Source organism: Anabrus simplex, chromosome 1, assembly GCF_040414725.1.
Source record: "Anabrus simplex isolate iqAnaSimp1 chromosome 1, ASM4041472v1, whole genome shotgun sequence".
Taxonomy (NCBI): domain Eukaryota; kingdom Metazoa; phylum Arthropoda; class Insecta; order Orthoptera; family Tettigoniidae; genus Anabrus; species Anabrus simplex.
In genome coordinates, this window is record NC_090265.1 from 1,222,648,027 (window position 1) to 1,222,662,083 (window position 14,057).

Here is a 14,057-nt window from a genome sequence, read left to right on the forward strand (position 1 = left end):
TACAAGAGGGAGGGTGACAAACATACAGTGGAAAATTACAGGCCAGGCAGCTTGACGTGTAGTTTCTCTGGGAAATAATTCTTTCTGATTATATTAGAACCTTTTGTGAAATTACTAACTGGTTTGAAAGAAGGCAGTTTGGGTTTAGGATAAGTTATTCCAGTGAAGCTCAACTTGTAGGATACCAGCAAGATATAGCAGACATTTTAGATTCAAGAAGTCCGCAGGGCAGTCTTCTTGGACCTTTGTTTTCTTATATATATAAGTTTTAATTTCGTGTGGCTATTTCTAGCCGAGTGCAGCCCTTGTACGGCAGACCCTCCAATGAGGGTGGGTAGCATCTGCCATATGTAGGTAACTGGGTGTTATTGTGGTGGAGGATAGTGTTATGTGTGGTGTGTGAGTTGCAGGGATGTTGGGGACAACACAGACGACCAGCCCCCGGGCCAATGGAATTAACCAATGAAGGTTAAAATCCCCGACCCGGCTGGGAATCGAACCCGGGACCCTCTGAACCGAAGGCCAGTACACTGACCATTCAACCAACGAGTCGGACATATATATAAGTGATATGAGTAAAGATCTGGAATTACAGATAAGGATAAGGATATTAGCCCTGGTGTGCCAAGTTGGGCTCATCAGTTAGTAAATAGCACACCCACCAAGCCCAACTTAGCACACTGGGGTGAAACGCTGGCAACCAGGAATGAGTTAGCTGGAAAATTTATAATGTCCAATAATGGACCATTTATATTGGTATTATAAATTTACTCATTCAAATATTTCAGGTTCCCTATGGGAATAAACATCGATATCGTATACTGTACTTTGTAGAGGGGAGGGGGAAGTAGGGCAGAGCGAGTGGAGTGCTGTGGAACCTTCTATCAACACTGGAGATGGGAGAGAAGGTTATTAACCTACTTCATGTTAAAATGTACTTTTATGTAATATGGATAAATGCAAATAAATGATTTTAGGTGAATAAAGTAAGGAATTGAGATAGACTAACTATTAAATGTTATTGTTATGAAAGCTAATTTAATGAGTAAATGTTGTCCAGATGTTATGTGCTTAGAGCAAAGAGTGGGGGGGGGGGGGTATTTTTAAAGTGTGTATGCTCATTTACATTAACATTTTTTGCAATGTAAATGTTGATGGCTTCCTTTGTATTCAAGGATTTACTTTTATTTTCGATGTGTAATTTTTTTTTTTTAGATCTGTGTTGATCTGTGAAATGCCGGGCTGAGTGGCTCAGACGGTTAAGGCGCTGGCCTTCTAACCCCAACTTGGCAGGTTCGATCCTGGCTCAGTCCGGTGGTATTTGAAGGTGCTCAAATACGACAGCCCCGTGTCGGTAGATTTACTGGCACGTAAAAGAACTCCCGCGGGACTAAATTCCGGCACCTCGGCGTCTCCGAAGACCTTAAAAAGTAGTTAGTGGGACGTAAAACAAATAACATTATTATTATATTGATCTGTGAAATGGTGTGAACAGTTGTATATGTACTCCCCAAAGGCTGAATGCTGTTTACATCTGATTGAGTTTTTGTGTTCTTTGTATCTTGTGTTGAAATTTCATTTTGTTTGACCTATGTATGTAGAATTGCAGTTAGGTTTTTGGCACTTGAGTTCATATACTCCTGACTTTGAGAAGGGTCTTCTTGTTCAGGTCGCACTTGCTGATGTGTCTCTGTAGTGTGTTGTTCATTCTAAAGGCTACTTTTAAACCTTGTTTCTTGAAAATATTAGCTACTTTGTATGTGTTCTTGTTAACGTAGTTGAGAACCACGTATTTTTTCTTTGTCATGTGTAGTGGTTTCCCAGCGATTTTTGTTATGTTTATTTTATATAATAGGTTATTTTCTTTTGCGATTTGTTTAATGATTTGTATCTCTTCATTGAAATCCGTTGTGCTCATTGGTATGGAAATAGCTCTGTGGATCACTGTATTCAGTCCTGCTATTCTGTGTGTGTATGGGTGGTTAGACTCGTCAATAGTGTGCGACGTCTGAGTGGGCTTTCTATATACTTTGTAAGATAGGTTGTCATTATTCCTGTTGATTGTGATGTCTAAATTTTTTTTTTTTTTCCTTGTTAGTTTCTGGTTCCATTGTGAAGCTGATGGACTTGTATAAAGAATTTAGTGTGTTTAATAATGTGTGTGCCATAGTGACATCATTGTCATATATGCATACGACGTCATCCACGTATCTGCTCCAGTGTAAAATTCCTTTTGAATGCTGGCCCATTAAGATGATGTTTTCGAAGTTATTCAGAAAAATGTTTGCTATTGTACCTGAGAATGGTGAGCCCATGGCTAACCCTTCTTTTTGTCAATAAATTTTGTCGTTCAATGCAAAGCAATTTTGGTGTAGTGTTGTTTTAAGAAGGCTAACAACTTCTTTGTTTTCTTGTAGAGAAGTGTTTTCTTTAAGATTTTCGATAATTTTAATGGATTCATCTATTGGTATGTTGGTGTACATGTTAGTGATGTCAAAGGATATCATACCTGTGCTCTTTGTTATTTGAATTTTATTTAGTTCTTTAATTATTTAAGAATTATTTTCACAAAACAAGAAAAGGAAAGCCTCACCATCAAAAATCACAAACTCCCCACACTAAGAACCCTACCCAAAATACACAAACAGTCATGTCCCATTAGACCAATAGTAAATTTTAAAGCAAACAACCCAACCTAATTCTAAAAGAGAAAATTTCACTTAAAGAAGACAGATCAATTAAAAACAGCCTAGAACAACACTACACCAAAATTGCTTTGCATTCAATGACAAAATCTATTGCCAATAAGAAGGATCAGCCATGGACTCAACATTATCAGGTATAATAGCAAACATTTTTCTCAGTTACTTTGAAAACATCATCTTAATGGGCCAGCATTCAAAAGGAATCTTACACTGGCACAGATACGTGGATGACGTTGTATGCATATATGATAATGACATCACTAATGCACACAAGTTATTAAACACACTAAATTCTTTACACAAGTCCATCAGTTTCACAACGGAGCCAGAAACTAACAAGAAAATAAACTATTTAGAAATCACAATCAACAGGAATAATGACAACCTATCTTACAAAGTATACAGAAAACCCACTCAGACGTCGCACACTATTGACAAGTCTAACCACCCATACACACACAAAATAGCAGGACTGAATACAGTGATACACAGAGCTATTTCCATACCAATGAGCAAAACGGATTTCAATGAAGAGATACAAATCATTAAACAAATCACGAAAGAAAACAATAGATAAACTATTAAATTAAATAAACATAAGAAAAATTGCCGGGAAACCACTACAGATGACAGAGAAAAATATGTGGTTCTCAACTATGTTAACAAGAGCACATACAAAGTAGCTAATATCTTCAAGAAACAAGGTTTAAAAGTAACCTTTAGAACAAACAACACACTACAGAGACACATCACCAAGTGCAAGACCCTTTCTCAAAGTCAAAAGTACTCATGTACCAAGAACCTAACTGCAATGCCACATGTATATGTCAAACGAAACGTAATTTCCACACAAGATACCAAGAACACAAAAACGCGATGAGATATATCTCCATTCAGCCTTCGGGGAGCACATATACGACTGTTCACACCATTTCAGACATCAACACAGATCTAAAACTTGTACACATTGAAAATAAAAGTAAATCTTTGAATATAAAGGAAGCAATCATAATTTACATTGCAGAAAATGCTAATGTAAACCTAAATGACAATACACACTTAAAAAATTCCCCCCTCTTTGCTCTACTCACATAATACCTGGACAACATTTCTCATTAAATTAGCTTTCATAATAATAATATTTAATAGTTGGTCTCTATCTCAATTCCTTACTTTATTCACCTAAAATCATTGATTTGCATTCATCCATATTACATAAAAGTACGTTTTAACATAAAATATGTTAATAACCTTCTCTCCCATCTCCAGTGTTGATAGAAGGCGCTCCACTTGCTCCGCTCTACTTCCCCCTCCCCTCTACACAGTACAGTATACTTGGTTTTAACATCCAATAGGAGAGATCCACGATGCTCCACAAGGCCCCTTCCATGCTTCCCCTCCCATCTCCGCGAGCTGTGTGCTGTACCCAAAACTTTCCATGACCACAGTCCTGAAATAGTGTTTTGTGACAACGGACTTAGCATCGGCAGTCTAGATAAGTACGCAAGTTTTTCATTATATTAATATTTGTGAATTTATTTTTTGTCATTACTGGTTCATGTTATTCATGTTATCACTAAACTCTCTATCATTGACAAGTTTACGCAACGTAAACAATACTGTACTTATATAAGCATGTTTTAAGTGATTTGATAGAATCTGAGGATGTTCTTCCAGAACGCAACGTGTCATTCTTTGTATAATAGTGTGTATTTTTACAGGTATTTTTATAGTGATATTTTATATTGTAATTGCAGTGTGTTTGACAGACTGAAAAGTTTTTGTTACATTTCACAACAAAGAATAGTTAATGTAATATTATTGATGTTCAATTTTATGAGCCTTTAGTATCGTAGGCCTTCACTTTTAATTTTCTTCTGACACTGATATTAGAGCATATAATACAGAGCGAGTCCTCCTCCTACTTTCATGATTCTCTCTTGTCTTATTCTTCAAGCAATCGTTCCTTTACAAATTTCTTTCATTTTGATAATCAACTTCACAATATTCCTAGTCGGTATGGGCTGGTTACCACACGGTTTTTCACCTTAAGACAATCGCAAAAAAACCCACCACCATTGCCAGTTAACACAATTGAACAATAATTCTATGTTAGCGATACTCTGCGTTGATATGGACTAAGCAACAAAAAGGTACATTCATAAATATCGCTGTTATCATAGCTGGTATAGTAAAACTATATAAGACGTAGATGATCAGAAATTGTATTCTCTATAACTTTTGTTATGTAGTATTTATCGATAAGACCACTAATAACATTGAAAATTAAATTGTAGACCTTCCCCTAAACTACTATTTCACCTAGCATGAATAAAATTATTTATAGCTTAGATTGTAGTACCCTATTCCCCAACTTTACATATCAATTTTCATTAAATTCTGTTTGTGGTGCACGTACATACAGACAGACAAGCAGACAGATATGATGGAAAATTAAAAGTTGCATTTCCTTCATACTGTAGACACAATTGATACAGAAATGCCATTGTTTTTCTTAATTCTGAGCAGTGTCTGGAGAGAACTCTTTATTTTATATATGTAGTTTTTTTATGTACAACTTGCATATACCAGGTGTATACATAATTTTTTAGTTTTTACAGGGTTTTGTGGTAAAGGAAAAACACACTTTTCAAGGGAAATTCATTTTTTATTTATTCAAAATATTGGCCATCAGCTTCTACACACTTCGCCCATCTTTCAGGTAAGTTATGAATGCCACGCCAGAAAATTTGCTTGTCCTTTGCGGCAAACCATTTGTTGAGCCATCTTCCAACTTCCTCAAAATTTATTGAAGTGCTGGTCTGCAAACGCATGCCCCATTGATGTGAAGAGGTGATAGTCAGATGGCACCAGGTCGGGGAGTACGGCGTGTGCGGAAGGATGTCCCATCCAAGCGATTTTGAGGTATCTTTCACGGGTTTTGCTGTGTGAGACAGCGCATTGTCATATAACAAAATCACTTTGCCACGTCTTCTGGTCCATTCCGGTCGTCTTTTGATCAATGCGTGATTTTAATGAATAATTTGTTGGTGATAGCATTCTGCATTAACGGTTTCACCGGGCTTCAAGAGTTCATAATACACAATACCGCTCTAGTTCCACCAGCCACAAAGCATGGTCTTCTTGCCGAAGCAATTCGGCCTAGGTGTTAAAGGACAGGCTTCACCAGGTGACAGCCACGATTTTCTGCGCTTCAGGTTTTCAAAATACACTGACTGACAGTGACAATGCAACACCAAGGAGGAGTGGTTCAAAAGGGATGCAAGTTGGGGAAAAAACAGAGACGGCACGGACGAATAATTGATGTTTATTTCAAACCGATATGCAGGTTACACAATGCGCACGGCATCGACTCAGTAGGATGTAGGACCACCGCGAGCAGCGATGCACGCAGAAACACGTCGAGGTACAGAGTCAATAAGAGTGCGGATGGTGTCCTGAGGGATGGTTCTCCATTCTCTGTCAACCATTTTCCACAGTTGGTCGTCCGTACGAGGCTGGGGCAGAGTTTGCAAACGGCGTCCAATGAGATCCCACACGTGTTCGATTGGTGAGAGATCCGGAGAGTACGCTGGCCACGGAAGCATCTGTACACCTCGTAGAGCCTGTTGGGAGATGCGAGCAGTGTGTGGGCGGGCATTATCCTGCTGAAACAGAGCATTGGGCAGCCCCTGAAGGTACGGGAGTGCCACCGGCCGCAGCACATGCACGTCTATGCTGTGGAGTCAATGGTAGTCTTCTGAGCGGGCGCCAGGTGTGCAGGCCTCCTTCAACCAATCGACGGGAAATTGTTCTGGTCGATATTGGAACAGCCAGGGTGTCTTGCACATGCTGAAGAATGGCGGTTGACGTGGCGTGCGGGGCTGCCACCGCTTGGTGGCGGATGCGCCGATCCTCGCGTGCTGACGTCACTCGGGCTGCGCCTGGACCCCTCGCACGTGCCACATGTCCCTGCGCCAACCATCTTTGCCACAGGCGCTGCACCGTGGACACATCCCTATGGGTATCGGCTGCGATTTGACGAAGCGACCAACCTGCCCTTCTCAGCCCGATCACCATACCCCTCGTAAAGTCGTCTGTCTGCTGGAAATGCCTCCGTTGACGGCAGCCTGGCATTCTTAGCTATACACGTGTCCTGTGGCACACGACAACACGTTCTACAATGACTGTCGGCTGAGAAATCACGGTATGAAGTGGGCCATTCGCCAATGCCGTGTCCCATTTATCGTGCGCAGCACAGCGGCGCATTTCACATCATGAGCATACCTCAGTGACGTCAGTCTACCCTGCAATTGGCATAAAGTTCTGACCACTCCTTCTTGGTGTTGCATTTGCTCTGTCAGTCGGTGTAAATCCATTTTTCATCACCCGCCACAACTTGGCACAGAAATTATTTTCTTTTGTGGCGTTGAAGCACCGTGACTTTGCGATTTTCCATTTGCCATTCATTGAAATTGTGTGGGACCAATTTACCGAGTTTATTGAAGTTCTCGATTGCTCGTAAACACCTGCTGATTGTTTCTTGTGACACATTTAATGCTTGTGCCAGTTGCTGTTTGAGTTGGGTCATCATCCAGTAACGCCTGCAATAGCATGTCTTTGCACTTTCGTTGTCTATCAGAGCACACACTGTCTTTCACATTGAAATCGTTGTTTTAAATGTCTCGCATATTCTACTCGATGGAGCGTGTTCACCATGTTTCTACGAGCAAGCGATGAAATAAGAAAACCAATGTGTGTCGCAAATGTTCTTTTTCAGGCACAAACATAGACAGGATCACTTAATGATACACAACACAGACACTAGTGTTTGGTGGACTCAGCTTGTGTGTATGTGGTAGGTTAATGTCAGATGAACAAACTGACGTATGTGTCAAATTCATGCGCTGCATACTGTTTGCTGGCACCATCTCTTAGTGAAACCGGAAAAGACATATGCATACACCTGGTAGGTAGGTAGGTAGGTAGGTATGTATGTATGTATGTATGTATTTTCCTAGGATAATTAAAGTGTAACATCTTTCAACAGTCGTATTGCTGAAAACTTGGAGGCATGCTTACCAAATTTGGAGACCCTAATCTTGACAGGCAACATGATAATGGAGCTGGCTGATTTGGACCCACTCATCACTGTCAAAACTCTTCGGACTCTCGCACTTTTGCATAACCCAGTTCAAGCTCGACATCATTACCGGCAGTATGTTATCTTTAAACTGCCTCAACTCACATTATTAGATTTTCGGAAGATAAAGATGAAGGTGAGCTAACTTTATTTTTATTTTTTTTTACCTTGTAAGTTCTAAGGAAATGCATGAAGTTGCATAGCTACTAAATTTTACTGTGAATGTTCATTTTTAATGATCACTAACCTTCATAATAAAACTGTGGATGTTGTGTAGTAATAAATAAAAACACGATATATTTCCAATCTACTAGGGTACCAAGGGAAAAGATGTTCGCCATACTGGGGGACTATGGAATTAAAGGTTAGATTATTAAAATCAATCAAAAGCATTTATGTTGACAATTGGGCTTCAGTGAGAATTGATGGTAGAATGAGTTCTTGGTTCAGGGTACTTACAGGGGTTAGACAAGGCTGTAATCTTTCACCTTTGCTGTTCGTAGTTTACATGGATCATCTGCTGAAAGGTATAAAATGGCAGGGAGGGATTCAGTTAGGTGGAAATGTAGTAAGCAGTTTGGCCTATGCTGACGACTTTGTCTTAATGGCAGACTATGCCGAAAGCCTGCAGTCTAATATCTTGGAACTTGAAAATAGGTGCAGTGAGTATGGTATGAAAATCAGCCTCTCGAAAACTAAATTGATGTCAGTAGGTAAGAAATTCAACAGAATTGAATGTCAGATTGTTGATACAAAACTAGAACAGGTCGATAAGTTCAAGTATTTAGGTTGTGTGTTCTCCCAGGATGGTAATATAGTAAGTGAGATTGAATCCAGGTGTAGTAAAGCTAATGCAGTGAACTCGCAGTTGCGATCAGCAGTATTCTGTAAGAAGGAAGTCAGCTCTCAGACGAAACTATCTTTACATCGGTCTGTTTTCAGACCAACTTTGCTTTACGGGAGCGAAAGCTGGGTGGACTCAGGATATCTTATTCATAAGTTAGAAGTAACAGACATGAAAGTAGCAAGAATGATTGTTGGTACAAACAGGTGGGAACAATGGCAGGAGGGTACTCGGAATGAGGAGATAAAGGCTAATTTAGGAATGAACTTGATGGATGAAGCTGTACGCATAAACTGGCTTCGGTGGTGGGGTCATGTGAGGCGAATGGAGGAGGATAGGTTACCTAGGAGAATAATGGACTCTGTTATGGAGGGTAAGAGAAGTAGAGGGAGACCAAGACGACGATGGTTAGACTCGGTTTCTAACGATTTAAAGATAAGAGGTATAGAACTAAATGAGGCCACAACACTAGTTGCAAATCGAAGATTGTGGCGACGTTTAGTAAATTCTCAGAGGCTTGCAGACTGAACGCTGAAAGGCATAACAGTCTATAATGATAATGTATGTATGTATGTATGTATGTATGTACTACCAGACATCTTAGGTAACCTGTGCTCTTCTGTTCACCTCACATGACCCCACCGCCTGAGCCAGTTGTTACATACAGCCTTATCCAGTTTATCCGTATCTGAGCTTCCATCTCCTTAGTTTGAGTACCCTCCTGCCATTCTTCCCAACTGTTTGAACCAATAATCATTCCCGCTACTTTCATATCTGTTGCTTTTAACTTATGAATAAGATACCCTGATTCCACCCAGGTTTCACCCCCCATACAGCAAAGTCACTGGGAAAACAAACCAGTATAAAGATAGTTTTGTCTAATGGTCCATCAGCTGCTTATTTGCTATCTGGGTATATAAAAAGATAAGCCAAAATTTTTTGCAACACATTAAATTAGGGTTTTCTTTGTCCTGCTGGTACGTGGTTGGTAAAATTATTTTCCAAATATATTATGATTTGACTTTCAAGTTCCTATTGTGTTTTAAAATTATAAACTAAAATATAATGGGAGTCATAAATTTTCCGTATCATTTCTCTCAGACTTTTGAGTAGCTTTGTTGCTTTTAGCACTCTGGAAGTTGTCCTATTAGATGTCTTAAGGCCAGTTTGGTAGCTTATAGATCCACTGACCAATCCAATAAGGTCTACAATAATATCAGGAACTTCGCCCAATCAACAGTTGTTTATTGCCAGAGTATTATTGTTTTACCTCCGTATTATCACATCTACATGCACTTATGTTTATATAAATTCATCAGAATAACACACTGAAACATGTTCAATAATACATTCGACCACAGGCCGCACAGTTTACAGTATGTGACTATTATTTTGGTGAAGCTGACAGCTGTCATATTGGGAGATGGAAGCCCAGAGAGTTCAAATGCAGAAATAAAAAAGGTATATTTCCATGCTGAAAGTTTTGTTCCTTGTATAGGTTATGAACACAGACTTATTTGATTTCTTTAATATTAATGTACTTTTATTATTATTTTTGTAGTTATTCACTAAGTAGTCAAAATAAACTTGATCTTCATATTCTTTCTAGATAAATTCTGGATCTGTAGTTGCATTTACGTTGGGTGTAGGAAACCTGTATGTACTTTCATCACCCATGGTAAACCATAGACTATCCCTTTCATATCAATAAATTTATGTCATTGCTTTTTTTTTTTTTTTTAACCTCTTCAGTGGCACACCCGAGATATTCTCGTTTAGCTGCAGTGTTCATTTCACGATCGCCCAATAATTTGTCGGGTACTGGAATCTCTTTGGAAAATGTTTTCCAGCATTCTCAACAGATGACGGGGGTGTTTTCAGCTGTATCCGTGAAATCTCTGGCTTAAAATATGCCTTATCTTCTATACTTTATATATACACTCTCTGGCCGGCTGACGAGGTAAACAGAAATGGTGAGCGCGAAACGGAAGATATGTTTGTCTGAAGGCGAAATAAGGAACTACATCAAAGATTAATCTCTAAGTGACATTAGTATTTCTGATAGTAGTGATAATGATTTTATTGATTCTTCGGATAATAACCTTCTTAGTATTTCTAGTGAAAGTGAAGAAGATATTACGTCAGAAGCTAATGTGATGGTAGGAAATGTTGAATATACATTCGTGTGTAAAAAGTGAAAGCCTGGGGATAGTGTGCAACCTAATATAATTTCATTTACAGGAAATCCTGGTGTTAGCATTGGATTATTACTAGAGGTGAGTGTGATTGACTGTTTTGAACTGTTTCTAATGGATGAAGTTGTAAATTTGGCAATGACCGAAAAAAAAATTCTATGCTGAAAGTGTATTGAAAAAATTGTAAATAAATCTCTGCATGCAAGGGCACAGTTTTGGAAAGAAACAAAGTCTTATGAAATTTGAAAGTGCATTGCATTAGTGTTGTTGATGGGAATAATACAAAAGCCTGAAATTAAAATGTATTGCTCACAGGACAGTATTCTCAAAACATCAATATTTTATGAAACCACATCACAGACCTACTGTAAAAAAGTGTAGATAGTGTGTAAAGTTTTTATTAACCTTGAATAATATGACTGTTTTCCCTTAATAATTGTTATTCATACCTTGCTTCATAAAAATAAATAATTTCGAAATAACCTCACTTTTCTGGCACAGGAGGTCTGCCAGAAACCGCCACTGAAGGGGTTAAAATGATACTTGTTCGTGGTGTCAACCTCTGTAGATCTTTTGCCACTACTTTCACCATATGATAGGAACCTGCGTGTAAGTGGAATCGCAGAAGTGTAGTGTGTTGAATGTGAGGAAAGGAACGTTATGGATGACACAAATACCCAGTCCCTAGGTCAGGGATATTAATCATTTACAATTATAAACCCTTGACCCGGCTGGGAATCAAACCTGGGGCCGCCGAGTGGCAGGCAGACGTGTTGCCCCCTACACCGTGGGGCCGGATTGTCATTGCTTTACTTTACTGTACTGTTGTTCAACTCGGCTTAACAATGCTCGCACCAGATTGGTAAGACATTCAGCTGAACCAGGCAGTGCACATCACAACAGGATGCATTTGCCCTAGAAACTTCCATTGTTTACCTGCCCTGAGTAAAGTACCTCCACCATTCTTGAGCAGACTCCAATCACTGCTAAATTTCCAGAAGAAAACAAAACGATCTTCACTTTCCTGTTCATACACACACATCAGTAACTTCTATCAAAAGGGAGATTAAGAGAAACCTCTCGGTGAACTGCACTTCACGTAAAGGACAGCTCGTTCAATAGATCAGATGCCTGGCTAGAAAGGATGGTGTTGAATGTTTTGCAGAAGCTGTCAGTGTTTGCAGGATCCTAGGACACGAGCAAGAGTTTCTTTCTCTCCGCAGCAGTGCCGACGGAGGTTGTTGTCCAGGGATCTGCCAGGCACAAAGCACACTGCAAAAACATCTGTAGTCATTTTTATCGCCACTCATTATTAGACAGGCCGATGTGATTTCTGACCCAAGAATTTGCTGGTGTATACTCCTTGTATAGTTACTGTTCCAAGCCTTCTTTGAGTAAGTGGACACCAATAGGAGAATTTACGATCTCTTAATTCTTGCCAAATTTTTTGGTACCGTCCAAACCATTCCGGCCATTTACTGTTTCTTTGAGCATCGATTTCCAAAATGTTGAGAAGTTTCAAACATTCCTTACTTGCCGTTTAGGGAGCTTTCGAGACGTGAGCCACTGGATTATCATTCTTAAGGAGTATGTTGCATTTGTCAATGCACTGAAGGTAAGCTTCCCATGATGTTTTGGAAAGGCTGAGACCTTTACACTTATTTTCTGAATAGATCGTGTTGTCTGGCATGTCAGTAGGAAGTTGAAAGATTTTGTTTGTTGCTTTTGATCATTTTAATGGCATTAGACAAAACATTCCTTGGAATTTTTCTTAGAAATGAGTGTATAAGATTTGGGCAGATAGAATAATTCAAGACTAATCTTCTGGCCTTTCTTAAGTAGTGGCGACGAAACTAGAAGCTGTTTCTTCATCACTTCACTCTCGTCAAAGACTAGTGTGTCTCAGAAGGTAGTAAGTACCAAGGTATGGAATCTGATCGCCATTCCCAAGAGTGTGTGTTTTACAGTCTTCTCCTATATGTAGAGATGGCTGTGTTAACACACCTTTAACCCCCACATATCCCCATGTTTTTTTAGGATAAATATTAAGACCGATTTCTCTAAACCTCCTGCAGGCTAGCCTCGTGAGTGATTGCTGCTTCATTGTTACATCCGATGATGACAGTTTCATCTGCGAACCTTATGGCAGTTGATTGATGGCTCTGGAGTTAGAGGTTTGCCATATTGATGTGAGAGACTGTCTTCATTTAATTCATCCAAGATATCGTCGACTGCTAAATTGGCTGGTGATAATGGAGAACCATGCATCACACCTCTTTATGGGCATAGATTTTGTTCAACCCATCTCTTTCAATCTGAGTAGTGTTTCCTCTTTGCGGATGGAAAATTATGTTTGCCAGTGTTTTAGGTATTCCTTCGGATTGAACGGTTTTAAAAAGATGACTTTGACTAGTATTGTCAGAAGTTTTGCTTATGTCCAAAAATATTTTTGTGGTATCTTCTTTCTTCTGTTTTACCAATTGTAATAGTCCACCAAGGATTGAAGTATTTATGATGGTCCCTAGTGTTGAACAGAAGCCCCGTTGGTGTTCATTGAAGTTTGTGTAATAAGGGAGACAGCTATCGAATTACCTTCTCGAAAACTCTTATGATTGAGCAAATGTTATTGGTCGCCAATTCAATATAAGGTTGGGGTCACCATTCTTGTAAAGCAAGGGCGTTAGAGCATTCTGAATGCATTTAGGAACATCACTGGTTTCTAGCATCCTAGTGGTGATTGTCGCGATGATTGCATGTACCTCAGAGTCTTTAATCTCTCATCAGGACACAATCTGGGCTCGGTGCGGTATCTAATGTGATGTTTGGCGTTAATGGCTATTTCATTTTTTGATATAGTGGTGACAAAAGTATTGTCAAGTTGTAGACAGTGTGCATCAGCTATGTGAAGACAACAGTGAGTAGAACTGAATTGTTTGGAGACCGGGCGATTTGGCCATGTGATTAGGGGCGCACAGCTGTGAGCTTGCATCTGGGTGATCGTGGATTCGAACCCCATTGTCGGCAGCCCTGAAGATGGTTTTCTGTGGTTTCCCATTTTCACACCATGTAAATGCTGGGGCTGTACCTTAATTAAGGCCATGACCACTTCCTTCCCACTTCTAGGCCTTTGCTATCCCATCGTTGCCATAAGACCCATCTGTGCCTGTGTG

General features: G+C 39.5%; 1 protein-coding gene across 1 annotated transcript in view; it reads left to right on the plus strand.

Annotated features, from left to right (window-relative positions):
• The window catches only part of U2A (small nuclear ribonucleoprotein polypeptide A'-like U2A), a 146,302-nt gene that overhangs the window by 76,892 nt on the left and 55,353 nt on the right, over positions 1-14,057 (plus strand). The window contains exon 4 of the mRNA XM_067137587.2: positions 7,756-7,984. Within this exon, the coding sequence (XP_066993688.1) occupies positions 7,756-7,984 (229 nt within the window). The remainder of the gene's footprint in view (positions 1-7,755; positions 7,985-14,057) is intronic.